The 17715-nt window shown below is 40.6% G+C and overlaps 1 protein-coding gene across 1 annotated transcript; it reads right to left on the reverse strand.

Annotated features, from left to right (window-relative positions):
* Positions 1–8955: 8955 nt before the first annotated feature.
* Positions 8956–17263, reverse strand: LOC115015058 (protocadherin Fat 4-like). The gene is made up of 2 exons (XM_029442222.1): positions 14797–17263; positions 8956–11398 (listed from the first exon to the last, which is right to left on the reverse strand). The coding sequence occupies exons 1-2, from the start codon at positions 17199–17201 to the stop codon at positions 8956–8958; spliced, it is 4848 nt and encodes a 1615-aa protein (XP_029298082.1). The 5' UTR covers positions 17202–17263.
* Positions 17264–17715: the final 452 nt, after the last annotated feature.

The raw sequence follows: 17715 nt of genomic DNA on the forward strand, positions 1-17715 counted from the left end.
AATAGAAGAAAGTATTCATTGGATGAAAAAAGAACAGAGTTTGATTTCATTTGAATATACTCATCACTTTGCTCAACACTAACACATTCCTGCACAGGCTACTCGTGTATTTATAAAATTCAACAAGTTGGGCAAACAGCTAGACTTAACTGCAAAATGAAACTAATATTGGATTCGTTTTAAAATAAAAAATAATCCAACCACCAGCAAATTAATCGGCATATAGATAATAGGAAATAGATAACCAAGCTGAGTCCGTAAATTCTGTGATAGAATCAAAAATATACAAATAAACCATTTTAGACTTGAAGACTCCTCAAATCTGAAGAGCATGTAAATGTAACGGAGATGAATAAGGAAGAATAAATATAACATACATGACGAAGGACAACTCAGATACCTAAATAAAGGCCATAACATCATTTGCAAAATATTGGTTATTTACAATGGAAAGAACCAATCTGATCAATCTTACCAACAACAACAAGAATTGAGTGCAAAAACAACATAAGGAGCAAAAGCAGGGAAATTATCAACAATAAAAAGTTTGGTCTGTGATTCCTGTAAACATGGTGGCAGTGAAAAACCCTTTTATGAGCATTAACAAAAAGAGGAAAGCATACATGTGCCAAGATTGAAAAGCGTCAAAAACAATAATTAGTATTGAATAAGTAAGTTGCAATATAATGAAATGGGTACAAACACATAAACATCTCTACAGAAATATAAAAAGTACTAAATGAATCAAATAATAAATCAATGAGATATGAGATGGTAATGTTTCTGAGAACAATTGGGAATCCTGCAGGAAAGAATTCAGCATACTGAAACAACTGAGATGGAAAACCTCATAACATCATTGTTTCCCCTTTAACTTCTAACCAGAGTGAGGAAATGTTGATTTGATATTTAAAAAAAGTTAATATCAATTTCACAGAGTCAGTCACAAGTCTAAAAAAGTGAGTGAGTAGCTTTTTGTTCTGATAACTTTACGTATGATGTTCCTACCTCAGGAGAAGAATCACAATCTCCAAACGCTTCAGCAAAGTCAGATGGACTTTTCCTCAGCGTCTGGTCAGCAGGCAGTGTGTTGTCATTGTAAGATGACACGAACTTAAAGTCACTGGTTCTAGAACCTGTTGTCAGGTAGGCGTCATAATTGTAAGTGCTGCGTAAAGTTCCTGTGCCGTCAACATCTGCGTAAGTAGGAGGGAGATAAGCGCTGGGGATGGCAACTGCTCCATCAAACAACAGTCTGGGCTTTCTACTGCGACAAAACCTCACACCCAGGATGATGATGATGAAGGTCAGAAAAAAGGTGGACACAGACACCAGCGCGATGATCAGATAAGAGGTCAGTTTGGAGTTCTTCTCATCATAAGAAATATCCTTCAGTTCTGGCACCTCAGCCAAGTTATCAGAGATAAGTAAATACATGGAGCAGGTGGCAGAGAGAGAGGGCTGTCCGTTATCTTTCACTGACACAATAAGGTTCTGTTTCATGCTGTCAGACTCAGAAATGTCCCGCTGTGTCCTGATCTCTCCGCTGTGGAGACCAATAGTGAAAAGTCCCGGATCAGTGGATTTGACTATATGATAGGACAGCCAGGCGTTCTGTCCGGAGTCCGCGTCCACTGCTATCACTTTGGACACCAGAGAGCCTCCGTGTGCAGCTTTGGGGACCAGCTCGGTCATGAAGGAGTTGCCCTCCGGGGCGGGGTACAGTATCTGAGGAGAGTTGTCATTCACATCAGATACGAACACACTGACGGTCACGTTGCAACTGAGCGGAGGAGAACCGTTGTCTCTGGCCGTCACGTGGACTTTAAAACTCCTGAACTGTTCATAATCAAACGACCTCACAGCGTGGATCACCCCCGTGTCTCCGTTAACAGAGAGATAGGAGGACACCGGGGCACCGTTCACCTCACCGGGTAACAGAGAATAAATCACTGTACCGTTTTGTCTCCAGTCGGGGTCTCGAGCAGTAACGGAACATAAAGTGGAGCCAGGTTTGTTATTTTCACTCACATATGCGCTGTACGACTGTTCCTCAAACACAGGTGGGTTGTCGTTGATGTCTGCTACAGATAACTGAACAGTTTTAGAGGAGGACAGAGGTGGAGAGCCCTCGTCAGTGGCACTGATTGTAATGTTGTAGTCAGACACTAGTTCACGGTCCAGTTGTCCTGTGGTCACCAGAGAATAATAGTTTTTAATAGAAGGAACCAACTTAAAAGGGACGTTTTGCTGAATGGAGCAGCGGACCTGTCTGTTATTCTTAGAGTCTCTATCCTGCACGTTAATGATGCCCACCTCTGTACGAGGTGACACGTTCTCAGGTATGGGGTTAGTCAGTGATTTCAGATATATCCCTGGGGAATTGTCATTTATATCAGTTATCTCAATAATCAACGTTGCGTATGAAACTAATCCCAGGCCATCTTTTGCGCTGATCTGCATTTCATAAGATGACACTTTCTCATAATCAATAGTTTCAGCTACTCTCACCTCTCCAGATGTAGGGTGCAAAGAAAACACGTTACTATTTTCATCTGAAACATGATCAAATCCATAGGTAATTTCGCTATTTAAACCTTCGTCTGCATCAGTTGCACTCACTGTGATCACCAATGTATCCAGAGGAGAGTTTTCAGGCAGACTGGTTTTATAGACGGTCTGGCTAAACACTGGTACATTATCATTAGCATCCAGCACAGTGACGTGTATCACTACAGTACCTGATCTCTGAGGAGAGCCTCCATCAAATGCAGTAAGCAACAACATAATGTCTTTGTTGTCCTCTCTGTCTAATTCTTTGTCTAAAACTAATTCGCAGTATTTCCTTCCGCCAGATTTCGTGTTTACATTTAGTTTAAAATGATCATTCTGCTGAAGTGAGTAGCTCTGAACAGCATTTTCTCCGATGTCTCCATCGTGCGCCTCTCCCAGTAGAAAATGTGCACCCTTGTCTGCTGATTCGTGGATTTCAATTTTCATGGACTCCTCTTTAAACTGCGGTGAGTTATCATTAATATCTTGGACGCGGATACTAACACGGTGCAGTTCTAGCGGGTTTTCCAGGACGAGTTCCTGATTTAAAACACAGGATGCCTTTTTAGCACAAAGCCCCTCTCTGTCAATCCTTTTTTGTACGATCAAATCTCCGGTGTTGAGGTTTACGCTGCAGTACTGAACGTTATTATCCTCCGTATCGATACGGGCCTTACGAGCAGACAGTCGTCCCACATCAAGTCCCATTTCCTTAGCAATATTCCCAATTACAGATCCACGTTTCATCTCCTCCGGGATAGAGTAGCTCACGTCGCCAGTGACGAGGTGGAGGAAAATTGAAATAAAAGCAAGGCCGTAGCATTGAGGGACAAACCTCAAGGCTCCCATTGTTAAGGCGAAATGAAAAATCCTAACGTTCAAGGTTTCAACAAAATGTATCAACGAAGTAATCCTGATTTCCTTGGATATTACAAGTCGTTACATGGCAGTGATAATACCAAGCGCGTTTAGTCAAGTGCTGCACAATAGTGGTAACTGCTGGTTTTAAATTCGTCGACATAAATGGGTGGGGATGAACGTGCAATCTCATTTACTAGTGCACACTGACACCTTGAGTACCTTTTGAGGTATAACACTGAGATCCAAGGTTTACTTTAGATGGGTTTGAAATATATCCCGTTGGAAAGAATCATACAACAACTATGAACCGAGATATGAAAGTGACATGTAATTTAGGGTAAAATAAATTAAAAAAAAAAAATAAAAAAAAAGTTAAAATAAAAAAAATGTGTTTTACATAATTTTGCAATGTCTGTTTGTAAACTAACGACACGGAAAACGGAGGTAAATTGGCTCAAAAACTGCAACTATAAGATAAAACTGTGTTCAGCACCATGGACAGAGAAACGTGGAGCAGTTTTCAAAAGGCTTTTCCCCTGAAGAGAGAAACTTTGTGGACAAATAGAAACACCTACAACAATAACACAAAAACAGACAACATATATTTCAACCATTTGGCAAAAGAAGTTACAGCGTGGGCCTACTGAACAAGAGTGTGTGAGTGTGGATGTATTATTATGTTGGGAAGAGAGGGGGGTTGAGGTCAAGACCTCCAAACAGATGATTACAACGCTGTTCAACAGGTCCTCACGAAAAGAAGACAGATGGAGAGATTTCATATTAAAATGGTTACAATCAAACCAAAATCCCCCAAACGTATGAGGACAATGACTTTTTTTCTTCTATTTTTTAAAGAAGAGAATCATACCTTATTAACAAAGTCTAAAGAGTCAGAGACATGATATAGGAGACGTTTGCGGACCTCAGGAGAAGGATCACAATCTTCTAAAGGCAAGATGGACTTGTATAATGCAAAATATATGCTTACAAGAAATAAAAGATTAAGTGCATAGCTTAGAGTAAGAGGGCAATAATCAAGTTAAACAACAAGGACTGATCACTAGAGAAGAGGAAAAACATAATAACAAAGTAGAGGGACAACCCTTAATGTTTCAACCTAAACAATAAGAAAGTGCTCACATATGTGAGATGCAAAGAATGTGTTCAGTGTAGCTAAAACAGATGGTTATTTTATCCATGAACAAATCATGCAAAACTTGAGAAAGTATTACTAAATATGGAACTAAATAGCCAAAAAAAATAACTTCAATTTTTCAAATATTAAAATGTCCACTGTCTCGCTCAAGGTAGGCATACATTCAAATAAACCATGAAGAGAAACCCAATAGCAATGCTTTAGAGTAGTAACGTTTAACTTGAACCAAATTCAACATATAAAGTTGATGAAAATCTTTGACGAGTGGCAACCTATGGAATATACCTACAGAGCATAACATTGTCTGCAAGGGAGAAGGAAAAAAGGTCAAACGATAAGTGACACATGTTCCTACCTCAGGAGAAGAATCACAATCTGCAAACGCTTCAGCGAAGTCAGATGGACTTTTCCTCAGAGTCTGGTCAGCAGGCAGTGTGTTGTCATTGTAAGATGACACGAACTTAAAGTCACTGGTTCTAGAACCTGTTGTCAGGTAGGCGTCATAATTGTAAGCGCTGCGTAAAGTTCCTGTGCCGTCAACATCTGCGTAAGTAGGAGGGAGATAAGCGCTGGGGATGGCAACTGCTCCATCAAACAACAGTCTGGGCTTTCTACTGCGACAAAACCTCACACCCAGGATGATGATGATGAAGGTCAGAAAAAAGGTGGACACGGACACCAGCGCGATGATCAGATAAGAGGTCAGTTTGGAGTTCTTCTCATCATAAGAAATATCCTTCAGTTCTGGCACCTCAGCCAAGTTATCAGAGATAAGTAAATACATGGAGCAGGTGGCAGAGAGAGAGGGCTGTCCGTTATCTTTCACTGCCACAATAAGGTTCTGTTTCATGCTGTCAGACTCAGAAATGTCCCGCTGTGTCCTGATCTCTCCGCTGTGGAGACCAATAGTGAAAAGTCCCGGATCAGTGGATTTGACTATATGATAGGACAGCCAGGCATTCTGTCCGGAGTCTGCGTCCACTGCTATCACTTTGGACACCAGAGAGCCTCCGTGTGCAGCTTTGGGGACCAGCTCGGTCATGAAGGAGTTGCCCTCCGGGGTGGGGTACAGTATCTGAGGAGAGTTGTCATTCACATCCGATACGAACACACTGACGGTCACGTTACTGCTGAGCGGAGGAGAGCCGTTGTCTCTGGCCGTCACGTGGACTTTAAAACTCCTGAACTGTTCATAATCAAACGACCTCACAGCGTGGATCACCCCCGTGTCTCCGTTAACAGAGAGATAGGAGGACACCGGGGCACCGTTCACCTCACCGGGTAACAGAGAATAAATCACTGTACCGTTTTGTCTCCAGTCGGGGTCTCGAGCAGTAACGGAACATAAAGTGGAGCCAGGTTTGTTATTTTCACTCACATATGCGCTGTACGACTGTTCCTCAAACACAGGTGGGTTGTCGTTGATGTCTGCTACAGATAACTGAACAGTTTTAGAGGAGGACAGAGGTGGAGAGCCCTCGTCAGTGGCACTGATTGTAATGTTGTAGTCAGACACTAGTTCACGGTCCAGTTGTCCTGTGGTCACCAGAGAATAATAGTTTTTAATAGAAGGAACCAACTTAAAAGGGACGTTTTGCTGAATGGAGCAGCGGACCTGTCTGTTATTCTCAGAGTCTCTATCCTGCACGTTAATGATGCCCACCTCTGTACCAGGTGACACATTCTCAGGTATGGGATTTGTGAGGGATTTTAGGTTTATAATAGGGGCGTTGTCATTTACATCAGTAACATCTATGATGACTTTGGCATAAGAGGTTAATCCCAAACCATCTTTTGCTGTGACGCGCAGTTCAAATGATGAGGACATTTCAAAATCAACAGTGGTCGTCAACTTTATTTCACCTGTCTTATGATCAATGGTAAACATCGACTTAATATCTTCTGAAATGTGTCCAAAATCATATGTAACGTCTCCGTTTAGTCCCTCGTCTGCATCTGTGGCACTCACTGTCAGCACGACAGTGCTTCGTGGAGAGTTTTCAGGCAGACTGGCTTTATAAACTGCCTGGCTGAACACTGGCACGTTATCATTAGCATCGAGTACAGTGATGTGAATGACCACAGTACCTGACCTTTGAGGAGAACCTCCATCCAGAGCTGTAAGAAGTAGATTCATTTCCTTCAAATTTTCGCGGTCAAGCTCTTTGTTGAGGACAAGTTGCACAGAATTAGTTCCAACGCCCAGAATAAAATGCTCATTGCTTTGGAGCTTGTACGTCTGAACTGAATATGTGCCTATATCCGCATCATGTGCTTCTTCTATTGGAAACTGAGCACCTTTATCTGCAGATTCACGAATATCTATATCGATCAAATCTTTGTTGAATTGCGGAGAGTTATCATTTATGTCCTTAACATGCAGACTAATTCTATGCAATTCTAATGGATTCTCTAACATGAGTTCTTGTTTTAAAACGCAGGATGCTTTGTCTCCACAAAGGCCCTCCCTGTCAATCCTCTCGGCAACAGTCAGATCCCCGTTACGGAGGTTTAAGTCACAGTAACGTTTATCGCTCCCATCGGTGTCAATACGGGCCTTTCGAGCGGTGAGTCTGCTTGTTTCAAGGCCCAAATCTTTGGCGATATTTCCGATCACAGATCCACGTTTCATCTCCTCCGGAAAAGAAAAGCTTACATCTCCATTGACAAGAGGCAAGGAAAATAGCAGTAAAGCAACAGCACAGCTTTGTAATGTGAGTCTCATGATAGCCATCATGACGCCGATCTGAAAAAGTAAAGTCCCCTAGTAGTCACGCAGGAGCAAAGCCAAACAATAAAGGATTTCAACCAAATGTACACAATCCAAGACCGAGTCTCTGCCTCTCTGGACGGTCAACTGCAGCACATTAAGCGTCGACAATAGTGGGTGGATGTCGACACACAATCTATTACAGCTGGTGCATAGCGACATCGTGAGTCTCTTCTAGAAATTGCATACTTCCACTAGCAGCAACTCAGTACAAAGCCGTACAATTATAAAAACAGCATATGTTGAGAGCAAATTTATTTACACGGGAAATTATATGTTGAAATGTTTTGCGACATGTTAAGAGGATCAAACTTAAAGGACACTTCTAAAAACACCCACACCATTGTTTCACCAGGGCACCTTATATTAAGCAATGTTTTTTAGGTTTGATAAAAATACTCATATTTGTCTGAACATTTATATCCTAGTTTTAAAATACATTTTTATTGTGTATTGAAAACATATTTGTGCTTAAAAGTTCCTTGAAATGGAGTGACAGCTATACACGACAACTGATTTGGATAAAAGTTTGTTAAGAGTGAGCAAAACAGCAGCCTTTGAAATGTCCTCTACAATAACGAAATAGTGCCATACATGACTGACCAAATTGTTTGAATAATGTAAGAAATGACTTAAGCTGATAAGAAACTATCAAACTGATATTCCATTACCGTGTAGAGAGAAACAACGAGGAGAATAGAAGAAAGTATTCATTGGATGAAAAAAGAACAGAGTTTGATTTCATTTTAATATACTCATCACTTTGCTCAACACTAACACATTCTTGCACATGCTACTCATGTATTTATAAAATTCAACAAGTTGGGCAAACAACTAGACTTAACTGCAAAATGAAACTAATATTGGATTCGTTTTAAAATAAAAAATAATCCAACCACCAGCAAATGAATCGGCATATAGATATTAGGAAATAGATAACCAAGCTGATTCCGTAAATACTGTGATGGAATCAAAAATATACAAATAAACCATTTTAGACTGGAAGACTCCTCAAATCTGAAGAGCATGTAATTGTAACGGAGATGAATAAGGAAGAATAAATATAACATACATGACGATGGACGACTCAGATACCTAAATAAAGGCCATAACATCATTTGCAAAATATTGGTTATTTACAATGGAAAGAACCAATCTGATCAATCTTACCAACAACAACAAGAATTGAGACCAAAACCAACATAAGGAGCAAAAGCAGGGAAATTATCAACAATAAAAAGTTTTCATTCACTAAAAAGAATATTTAACTGGTCTGTGATTCCTGTAAACATGGTGGCAGTGAAAAACCCTTTCATGAGCATTAACAAAAAGAGGAAAGCATAAATGTGCCAAGATTGAAAAGCGTCAAAAAAAATAATTAGTATTGAATAAGTAAGTTACAATACAATGAAATGGGTACAAACACATAAACATCTCTACATAAATATAAAAAGTACTAAATGAATCAAATAATAAATCAATGATATGAGATGGTAATTGAGATGGAAAACCTCATAACATCATTGTCTTCCCTTTAACTTCTAACCAGAGTGAGGAAATGTTGATTTGATATTTAAAAAAAGTTAATATCAATTTCAAAGAATCAGTCACAAGTCTAAAAAAGTGAATGAGTAGCCTTTTGTTCTGATAACTTTACGTATGATGTTCCTACCTCAGGAGAAGAATCACAATCTGCAAACGCTTCAGCGAAGTCAGATGGACTTTTCCTCAGAGTCTGGTCAGCAGGCAGTGTGTTGTCATTGTAAGATGACACGAACTTAAAGTCACTGGTTCTAGAACCTGTTGTCAGGTAGGCGTCATAATTGTAAGCGCTGCGTAAAGTTCCTGTGCCGTCAACATCTGCGTAAGTAGGAGGGAGATAAGCACTGGGGATGGCAACTGCTCCATCAAACAACAGTCTGGGCTTTCTACTGCGACAAAACCTCACACCCAGGATGATGATGATGAAGGTCAGAAAAAAGGTGGACACGGACACCAGCGCGATGATCAGATAAGAGGTCAGTTTGGAGTTCTTCTCATCATAAGAAATATCCTTCAGTTCTGGCACCTCAGCCAAGTTATCAGAGATAAGTAAATACATGGAGCAGGTGGCAGAGAGAGAGGGCTGTCCGTTATCTTTCACTGACACAATAAGGTTCTGTTTCATGCTGTCAGACTCAGAAATGTCCCGCTGTGTCCTGATCTCTCCGCTGTGGAGACCAATAGTGAAAAGTCCCGGATCAGTGGATTTGACTATATGATAGGACAGCCAGGCGTTCTGTCCGGAGTCTGCGTCCACTGCTATCACTTTGGACACCAGAGAGCCTCCGTGTGCAGCTTTGGGGACCAGCTCGGTCATGAAGGAGTTGCCCTCCGGGGCGGGGTACAGTATCTGAGGAGAGTTGTCATTCACATCAGATACGAACACACTGACGGTCACGTTGCTGCTGAGCGGAGGAGAACCGTTGTCTCTGGCCGTCACGTGGACTTTAAAACTCCTGAACTGTTCATAATCAAACGACCTCACAGCGTGGATCACCCCCGTGTCTCCGTTAACAGAGAGATAGGAGGACACCGGGGCACCGTTCACCTCACCGGGTAACATAGAATAAATCACTGTACCGTTTTGTCTCCAGTCGGGGTCTCGAGCAGTAACGGAACATAAAGTGAAGCCAGGTTTGTTATTTTCACTCACATATGCGCTGTACGACTGTTCCTCAAACACAGGTGGGTTGTCGTTGATGTCTGCTACAGATAACTGAACAGTTTTAGAGGAGGACAGAGGTGGAGAGCCCTCGTCAGTGGCACTGATTGTAATGTTGTAGTCAGACACTAGTTCACGGTCCAGTTGTCCTGTGGTCACCAGAGAATAATAGTTTTTAATAGAAGGAACCAACTTCAAAGGGACGTTTTGCTGAATGGAGCAGCGGACCTGTCTGTTGTTCTCAGAGTCTCTATCCTGCACGTTAATGATGCCCACCTCTGTACCAGGTGACACGTTCTCAGGTATGGGGTTAGTCAGTGATTTCAGATATATCACTGGAGCATTATCATTCACATCAGTAACATCTATTATAACTTTGGCGTAAGAAGTTAGTCCTAAACCATCTTTAGCTTTTATTCTCATTTCAAAATAATTAATTTCTTCAAAGTCGATCACACCAGTTACTTTAATTTCTCCAGTTTTAGGATCAATAGAGAAAATATTTATATTATCATCAGATACATGGCCAAAGTGATACGTCACATCTCCATTCACTCCTTCATCTGCGTCAGTAGCACTAACATTAATCACTAAGGTGTCTGGAGGAGAGTTTTCAGGCAGACTGGCTTTATAAACGGCCTGGCTAAACACTGGGGCGTTATCATTAGCATCCAGCACAGTGACGTGTATGACTACAGTACCTGATCTCTGAGGAGAGCCTCCATCTAAAGCTGTGAGGAGCAAATTAATATCTTGTTGCCTTTCACGATCAAGTTTATTCTCCAGTACGAGTTCAACCTTGTTGCTGTCAACAGAGAGAATAAAGTTGTCGTTTTTCTGTAGGCTGTACCTCTGAACAGCATTTTGACCTATATCTGCGTCATGGGCCTCGTCGATAGAGAAGCGGTTACCCTTTTCAGCTAACTCACTCATTTCCATTTCAATCAAATCTTCGTTGAATTGTGGCGAGTTGTCGTTTACATCTTGAATATGAAGACTGACACGATGAAGCTCCAGAGGATTTTCTAACACCAGATCTACTTTCACAACACACGAGGGTTTCTTGCCACAAAGGCTTTCTCTGTCCATTCTCTCCGATGTGACCAAATATCCAGTACTCAGATTAATATCACAGTACCGTTTACGAGTCCCTTCAAAATCAACACGGGCCTTTCGGGAAGATAAAGTCCTCAGATCAAGACCGAGATCTTTGGCTATATTTCCAATAACAGACTCGCGTTTCATCTCTTCTGGAACAGAATAACTCAGGTCTCCATTAACGAGCTGCAGCGTTACGATAAAGGAAGCAAAGCAGAGGATCGGCCGCAGCGCTGAAAATCCTTTGTCTCCCATCCTGACACCAGAAACCTCCTCAGCTTGTACAATTTATACTTCCAGTGCAACGAAATAAAAGTTTTCCAAAAATACAAAATAATCCAACACTTCACAGCAATGTGCACGATACGATGTGTCCGGAAATGTAGCCGTTTCTCTGAAAATCTGCAGCTGATATCTTTGTAGTAGTAGTGGGTGGAGTGGTGAGAGCCTATTATCTGTCAGCAAACAGCGACACCATGAGTCACTTTTTATCTTCACAGTGTGTAATGAAATATTCCCACTGAGTTTCAAACCACATTCAGATAATAATCACTGACGTTCAAATTAAATGCGCATGTGCATTGAGTATTTCACTTTCAATCTCCCCCCACGAGGAGCCTCAATGAGATTAACAATCTTCACAAAAGTATGCTGGCAAAATCAGCAGCAGCACATTATACACAGTTGCAGACCTACTGACAGGTACAGACAATACAATGTCAGGTCACAGCATTAGTATACCAAAAACAAAGACTCAGTTAATCATATTATTGATCACATAGGAGCAAATAGCTCATACAAAGCTTCTATATTCTGATATATCTTCCTCAAACCCCTTCAATTTACTTTTTAAAACACCTAAAGAGACCAGCTCACAGAGAACCGAATCAGTTTGCAGTTAATTCCAAGACACAGAAGCAGCAGAACTAAAGGTATGTTTCCCTTTTCAAGAGGGATATCAGGGACAGATGGCTAAAAGAAGAAAAAACAGCTTTAGAGAGGTAGTTGCTGTTCACACAAGTACAGCTCAGCTCAACGATATTAAAATATAAGTACAGTATATTACCCTTGCTTTAGATTTATATAAATGTATATATACAGCAAGTAGACGATAAACAAAAATAGTTTGAGCCTTGGAAGGAGAAGGCCAACTAAACTTTGAGAACAACATTGTAACATTCAATTACAGAGTAAAATATTAAATCACAGAACTGAGGTTGAGCGGTCGGTATCAATTCAAAAACTCAAATTACAACAATCCTAGATTTTCATTGCATATAAATGACATTTGCATCATCCTCATCATAATTCTTAAAAATCTGATAGATTGGCTGAAGAGATTACAAATATATCCAGTGGCGGAGTGTTTCAGCACCACGGACAGAGACCTTGAGATTTGTCAGAGTTGTTGGCACAAATATATTGATCCTGTTTTGGTATCTTGGCCAGATTTCTTCTACTGTAATAATGTAAATAAGAGGCAGTTTTACAAATGTACACCAACTAATACTTACACATAAACCTTCAGCCACATACACTGATTCAGAAATGAGGGCTGAATGTCCATCACTTTCTGATAAGTAACAAGCAGCGACACATGCTGATGACTGAAAACAAAGAAATTCAAGAAACAATGTAAAAGTGAAGAATCCTGAGAGCAGGCAAAAAACGCTTGAAAAATAAATTAAAAGTTCTTATTATATTATTTTTTTATGAGGCCCAGGTTTGCAGGTGACAAAAATCAGGTTGAAGAATCTCTTTGGTCACGATGCTTTTGATTTTAACAATAGCCATTTGTACTAAATTAAAGATGATCCAGAAACAGCAGCTTTATGAAACCAATAAACTGCATCCATGTAAATATTCATACTGCCTACTTTGTCACGGAATCACATTAGAAATATATCTTTCTGAGAAAGGACCTGGAAAGAATCCTTTAAAAAAACATTGACACACATGTGTTGACAAGAACGAAAGAAAAATAAACACTTTTTGAAAATAGACACAAACTGAGAAGTCCCATAGTTTTGAAGGATACGAAGAAAAAATGTGTAATAATTTAAAGATGGAATTTTTCAAATAAGCAGAGATCAAGAAGCTAATGTGTCCCTCTATTATGTGAATAGTTTGCTTGATATCTAATATACAATTACCTTAAACATTGCTAAGACATAAACACATGCGCCAGAAAAACATTGAAAGGATTCAATAAACTATTTTAAGTATGAACTGTTCCTACCTCTACAGCCGGCTCTAAATCTTCAAACGGGTTAACAAAGTCAGATGGACTTTTCCTCAGAGTCTGGTCAGCAGGTAGTGTGTTGTCATTGTAAAACGAAACAAACTTAAAGTCACTGGTTCTAGAACCTGTTGCCCTGCCCTGACAAAGAAGGCAAACCCACTTTGTGCATGACTCTACACCATACACTGTAATATAACACTAGCACGAAATTGTAGATAAGTGATTCAAGATAAAGAGCTGACGCAGTCAGGAAAATAACAACAATCAAAACTCTAACAACAGAAGGATTAAAAATTTGACCACATAATGGTTGAAAATAAAAATAAAAGAGTTGCTTCTAAGATTAAAGGCTTGTTAAGATTTTAGGGTTTGAAAATAATTGGACCTGTGATTCTAAGGAAAAGCTATTCTTATTATTTTTATCAACATCATTATCAACCACAACAACAATACTAATAATAACAATTCAGATCATTTTATAAACAAAATGTTTTAAGCCTATTAAAAAATGAACAGTGTAGCTGAAGAAAAAGACGTCTACAGTTGTGGTTGTGCATGAGGACTGTTTCAGCACCATGGACCCGAGACCTCAAGACTTGGAAGAACCGGTCCCCAATAGATGAGAATGCTGTATGTTAAACTTTGTCTACCGTCCAAAGAGAGTGTTTTTAGACTCCTCTAATGTGAGTAAGAGACTTTCACAAAAGAAAATACTTCTTAGACCTAAGAACGCTAGTCGAAGAATAAGGCTGAATGAGGCGTAGGAACTGCAATGTTTCTAATCATTCAAGGACAGTTAAGGGTAAATAACAACCAGCAGTACATGCTGGTGATTGACAAAGAATGCTGTACAGGGAACAATGAGAAGTCCACCTAATCGTTTCATTTTCTAAAACACTTCTGCTTCTGTAAACTCACAATTGCACTTTCTATGGAAATTTGATAAGTGTAGAATCTTCCATAAAAGGTCAAATTTTCTGCGGTAAATCCAAGGTAAAAATATATATATATATGTTTTTAGTTTACTAAGTAGTACTAGTTCAATTTAAGACGATCAAAAATAGCTTTGTGAAACGTTTAACAACTGAGTTACAGATGGAACAATAGTTATTTGTAAGTAGTCTGAGTAAATGTGTGCCTTAGTGAAACAAGACTCCCCAAATAAAATTATGAAAATATCAAGTTGAAAGTTGTGTAACAAACAGGCAGCAAATAATGGGCTCCACAGTAATGAAGGATGAGAAGCAGAAACATTTGCTGAAGTATTGTGAAAGATTAATAATTTAGAAAATCCTCAATTAAACAAGCATTTCACTTCAAAAAACACAAAGCAATTAAAAAAAAAGCACACAAAAAGTGCAGACAACAAACTATGCTGTTCAATAAGTTAACAAGAATATATCAACTGTGACAATATATTTTTAACTGTTCCTACCTCTACAGCCGCCTCTAAGTCTTCGAACGGGTCAACAAAGTCAGAAGGACTTTTCCTCAGAGTCTGGTCAGCAGGCAGTGTGTTGTCATTGTAAGATGACACGAACTTAAAGTCACTGGTTCTAGAACCTGTTGTCAGGTAGGCGTCATAATTGTAAGCGCTGCGTAAAGTTCCTGTGCCGTCAACATCTGCGTAAGTAGGAGGGAGATAAGCGCTGGGGATGGCAACTGCTCCATCAAACAACAGTCTGGGCTTTCTACTGCGACAAAACCTCACACCCAGGATGATGATGATGAAGGTCAGAAAAAAGGTGGACACGGACACCAGCGCGATGATCAGATAAGAGGTCAGTTTGGAGTTCTTCTCATCATAAGAAATATCCTTCAGTTCTGGCACCTCAGCCAAGTTATCAGAGATAAGTAAATACATGGAGCAGGTGGCAGAGAGAGAGGGCTGTCCGTTATCTTTCACTGACACAATAAGGTTCTGTTTCATGCTGTCAGACTCAGAAATGTCCCGCTGTGTCCTGATCTCTCCGCTGTGGAGACCAATAGTGAAAAGTCCCGGATCAGTGGATTTGACTATATGATAGGACAGCCAGGCGTTCTGTCCGGAGTCTGCGTCCACTGCTATCACTTTGGACACCAGAGAGCCTCCGTGTGCAGCTTTGGGGACCAGCTCGGTCATGAAGGAGTTGCCCTCCGGGGCGGGGTACAGTATCTGAGGAGAGTTGTCATTCACATCCGATACGAACACACTGACGGTCACGTTGCTGCTGAGCGGAGGAGAACCGTTGTCTCTGGCCGTCACGTGGACTTTAAAACTCCTGAACTGTTCATAATCAAACGACCTCACAGCGTGGATCACCCCCGTGTCTCCGTTAACAGAGAGATAGGAGGACACCGGGGCACCGTTCACCTCACCGGGTAACAGAGAATAAATCACTGTACCGTTTTGTCTCCAGTCTGGGTCTCGAGCAGTAACGGAACATAAAGTGGAGCCAGGTTTGTTATTTTCACTCACATATGCGCTGTACGACTGTTCCTCAAACACAGGTGGGTTGTCGTTGATGTCTGCTACAGATAACTGAACAGTTTTAGAGGAGGACAGAGGTGGAGAGCCCTCGTCAGTGGCACTGATTGTAATGTTGTAGTCAGACACTAGTTCACGGTCCAGTTGTCCTGTGGTCACCAGAGAATAATAGTTTTTAATAGAAGGAACCAACTTAAAAGGGACGTTTTGCTGAATGGAGCAGCGGACCTGTCTGTTATTCTCAGAGTCTCTATCCTGCACGTTAATGATGCCCACCTCTGTACCAGGTGACACATTCTCAGGTATGGGATTTGTGAGGGATTTTAGGTTTATAATAGGGGCGTTGTCATTTACATCAGTAACATCTATGATGACTTTGGCATAAGAGGTTAATCCCAAACCATCTTTTGCTGTGACGCGCAGTTCAAATGATGAGGACATTTCAAAATCAACAGTAGTCGTCAACTTTATTTCACCTGTCTTATGATCAATGGTAAACATCGACTTAATATCTTCTGAAATGTGTCCAAAATCATATGTAACGTCTCCGTTTAGTCCCTCGTCTGCATCTGTGGCACTCACTGTCAGCACGACAGTGCTTCGTGGAGAGTTTTCAGGCAGACTGGCTTTATAAACTGCCTGGCTGAACACTGGCACGTTATCATTAGCATCGAGTACAGTGATGTGAATGACCACAGTACCTGACCTTTGAGGAGAACCTCCATCCAGAGCTGTAAGAAGTAGATTCATTTCCTTTAAGTTTTCGCGGTCAAGCTCTTTGTTGAGGACAAGTTGCACAGAATTAGTTCCAACGCCCAGAATAAAATGCTCATTGCTTTGGAGGTTGTACGTCTGAACTGAATATGTGCCTATATCCGCATCATGTGCTTCTTCTATTGGAAACCGAGCACCTTTAACCGCCGATTCACTAATATCTATATCGATCAAATCTTTGTTGAATTGCGGAGAGTTATCATTTATGTCCTTAACATGCAGACTAATTCTATGCAATTCTAATGGATTCTCTAACATGAGTTCTTGTTTTAAAACGCAGGATGCTTTGTCTCCACAAAGGCCCTCCCTGTCAATCCTCTCGGCAACAGTCAGATCCCCGTTACGGAGGTTTAAGTCACAGTAACGTTTATCGCTCCCATCGGTGTCAATACGGGCCTTTCGAGCGGTGAGTCTGCTTGTTTCAAGGCCCAAATCTTTGGCGATATTTCCGATCACAGATCCACGTTTCATCTCCTCCGGAAAAGAAAAGCTTACATCTCCATTGACAAGAGGCAAGGAAAATAGCAGCAAAGCAACAGCACAGCTTTGTAATGTGAGTCTCATGATAGCCATCATGACGCCGATCTGAAAAAGTCAACGTCCCCTAGTAGTCACGCAGGAGCAAAGCCAAAAAATAAAGGATTTCAAACAAATGTACACAATCCAAGACCAAGTCTCTGCCTCTCTGGACGGTCAACTGCAGCACATTAAGTCACATTGTGCGTCGACAATAGTGGGTGGATGTCAACACACAATCTATTACAGCTGGTGCATAGCGACATCGTGAGTCTCTTCTAGAAATTGCATACTTCCACTAGCAGCAACTCAGTACAAAGCTGTACAATTATAAAAACAGCATATGTTGAGAGCAAATTTATTTACACGGGAAATTATATGTTGAAATGTTTTGCGACATGTTAAGAGGATCAAACTTAAAGGACACTTCTAAAAACACCCACACCATTGTTTCACCAGGGCACCTTATATTAAGCAATGTTTTTTAGGTGTGAAAAAAATACTCATATTTGTCTGAACATTTATATCTTTGTTTTAAAATAAATGTTATTGTGTATTGAAAACATATTTGTGC

This window comes from Cottoperca gobio, chromosome 10, assembly GCF_900634415.1.
Source record: "Cottoperca gobio chromosome 10, fCotGob3.1, whole genome shotgun sequence".
In the NCBI taxonomy this organism is placed as follows: domain Eukaryota; kingdom Metazoa; phylum Chordata; class Actinopteri; order Perciformes; family Bovichtidae; genus Cottoperca; species Cottoperca gobio.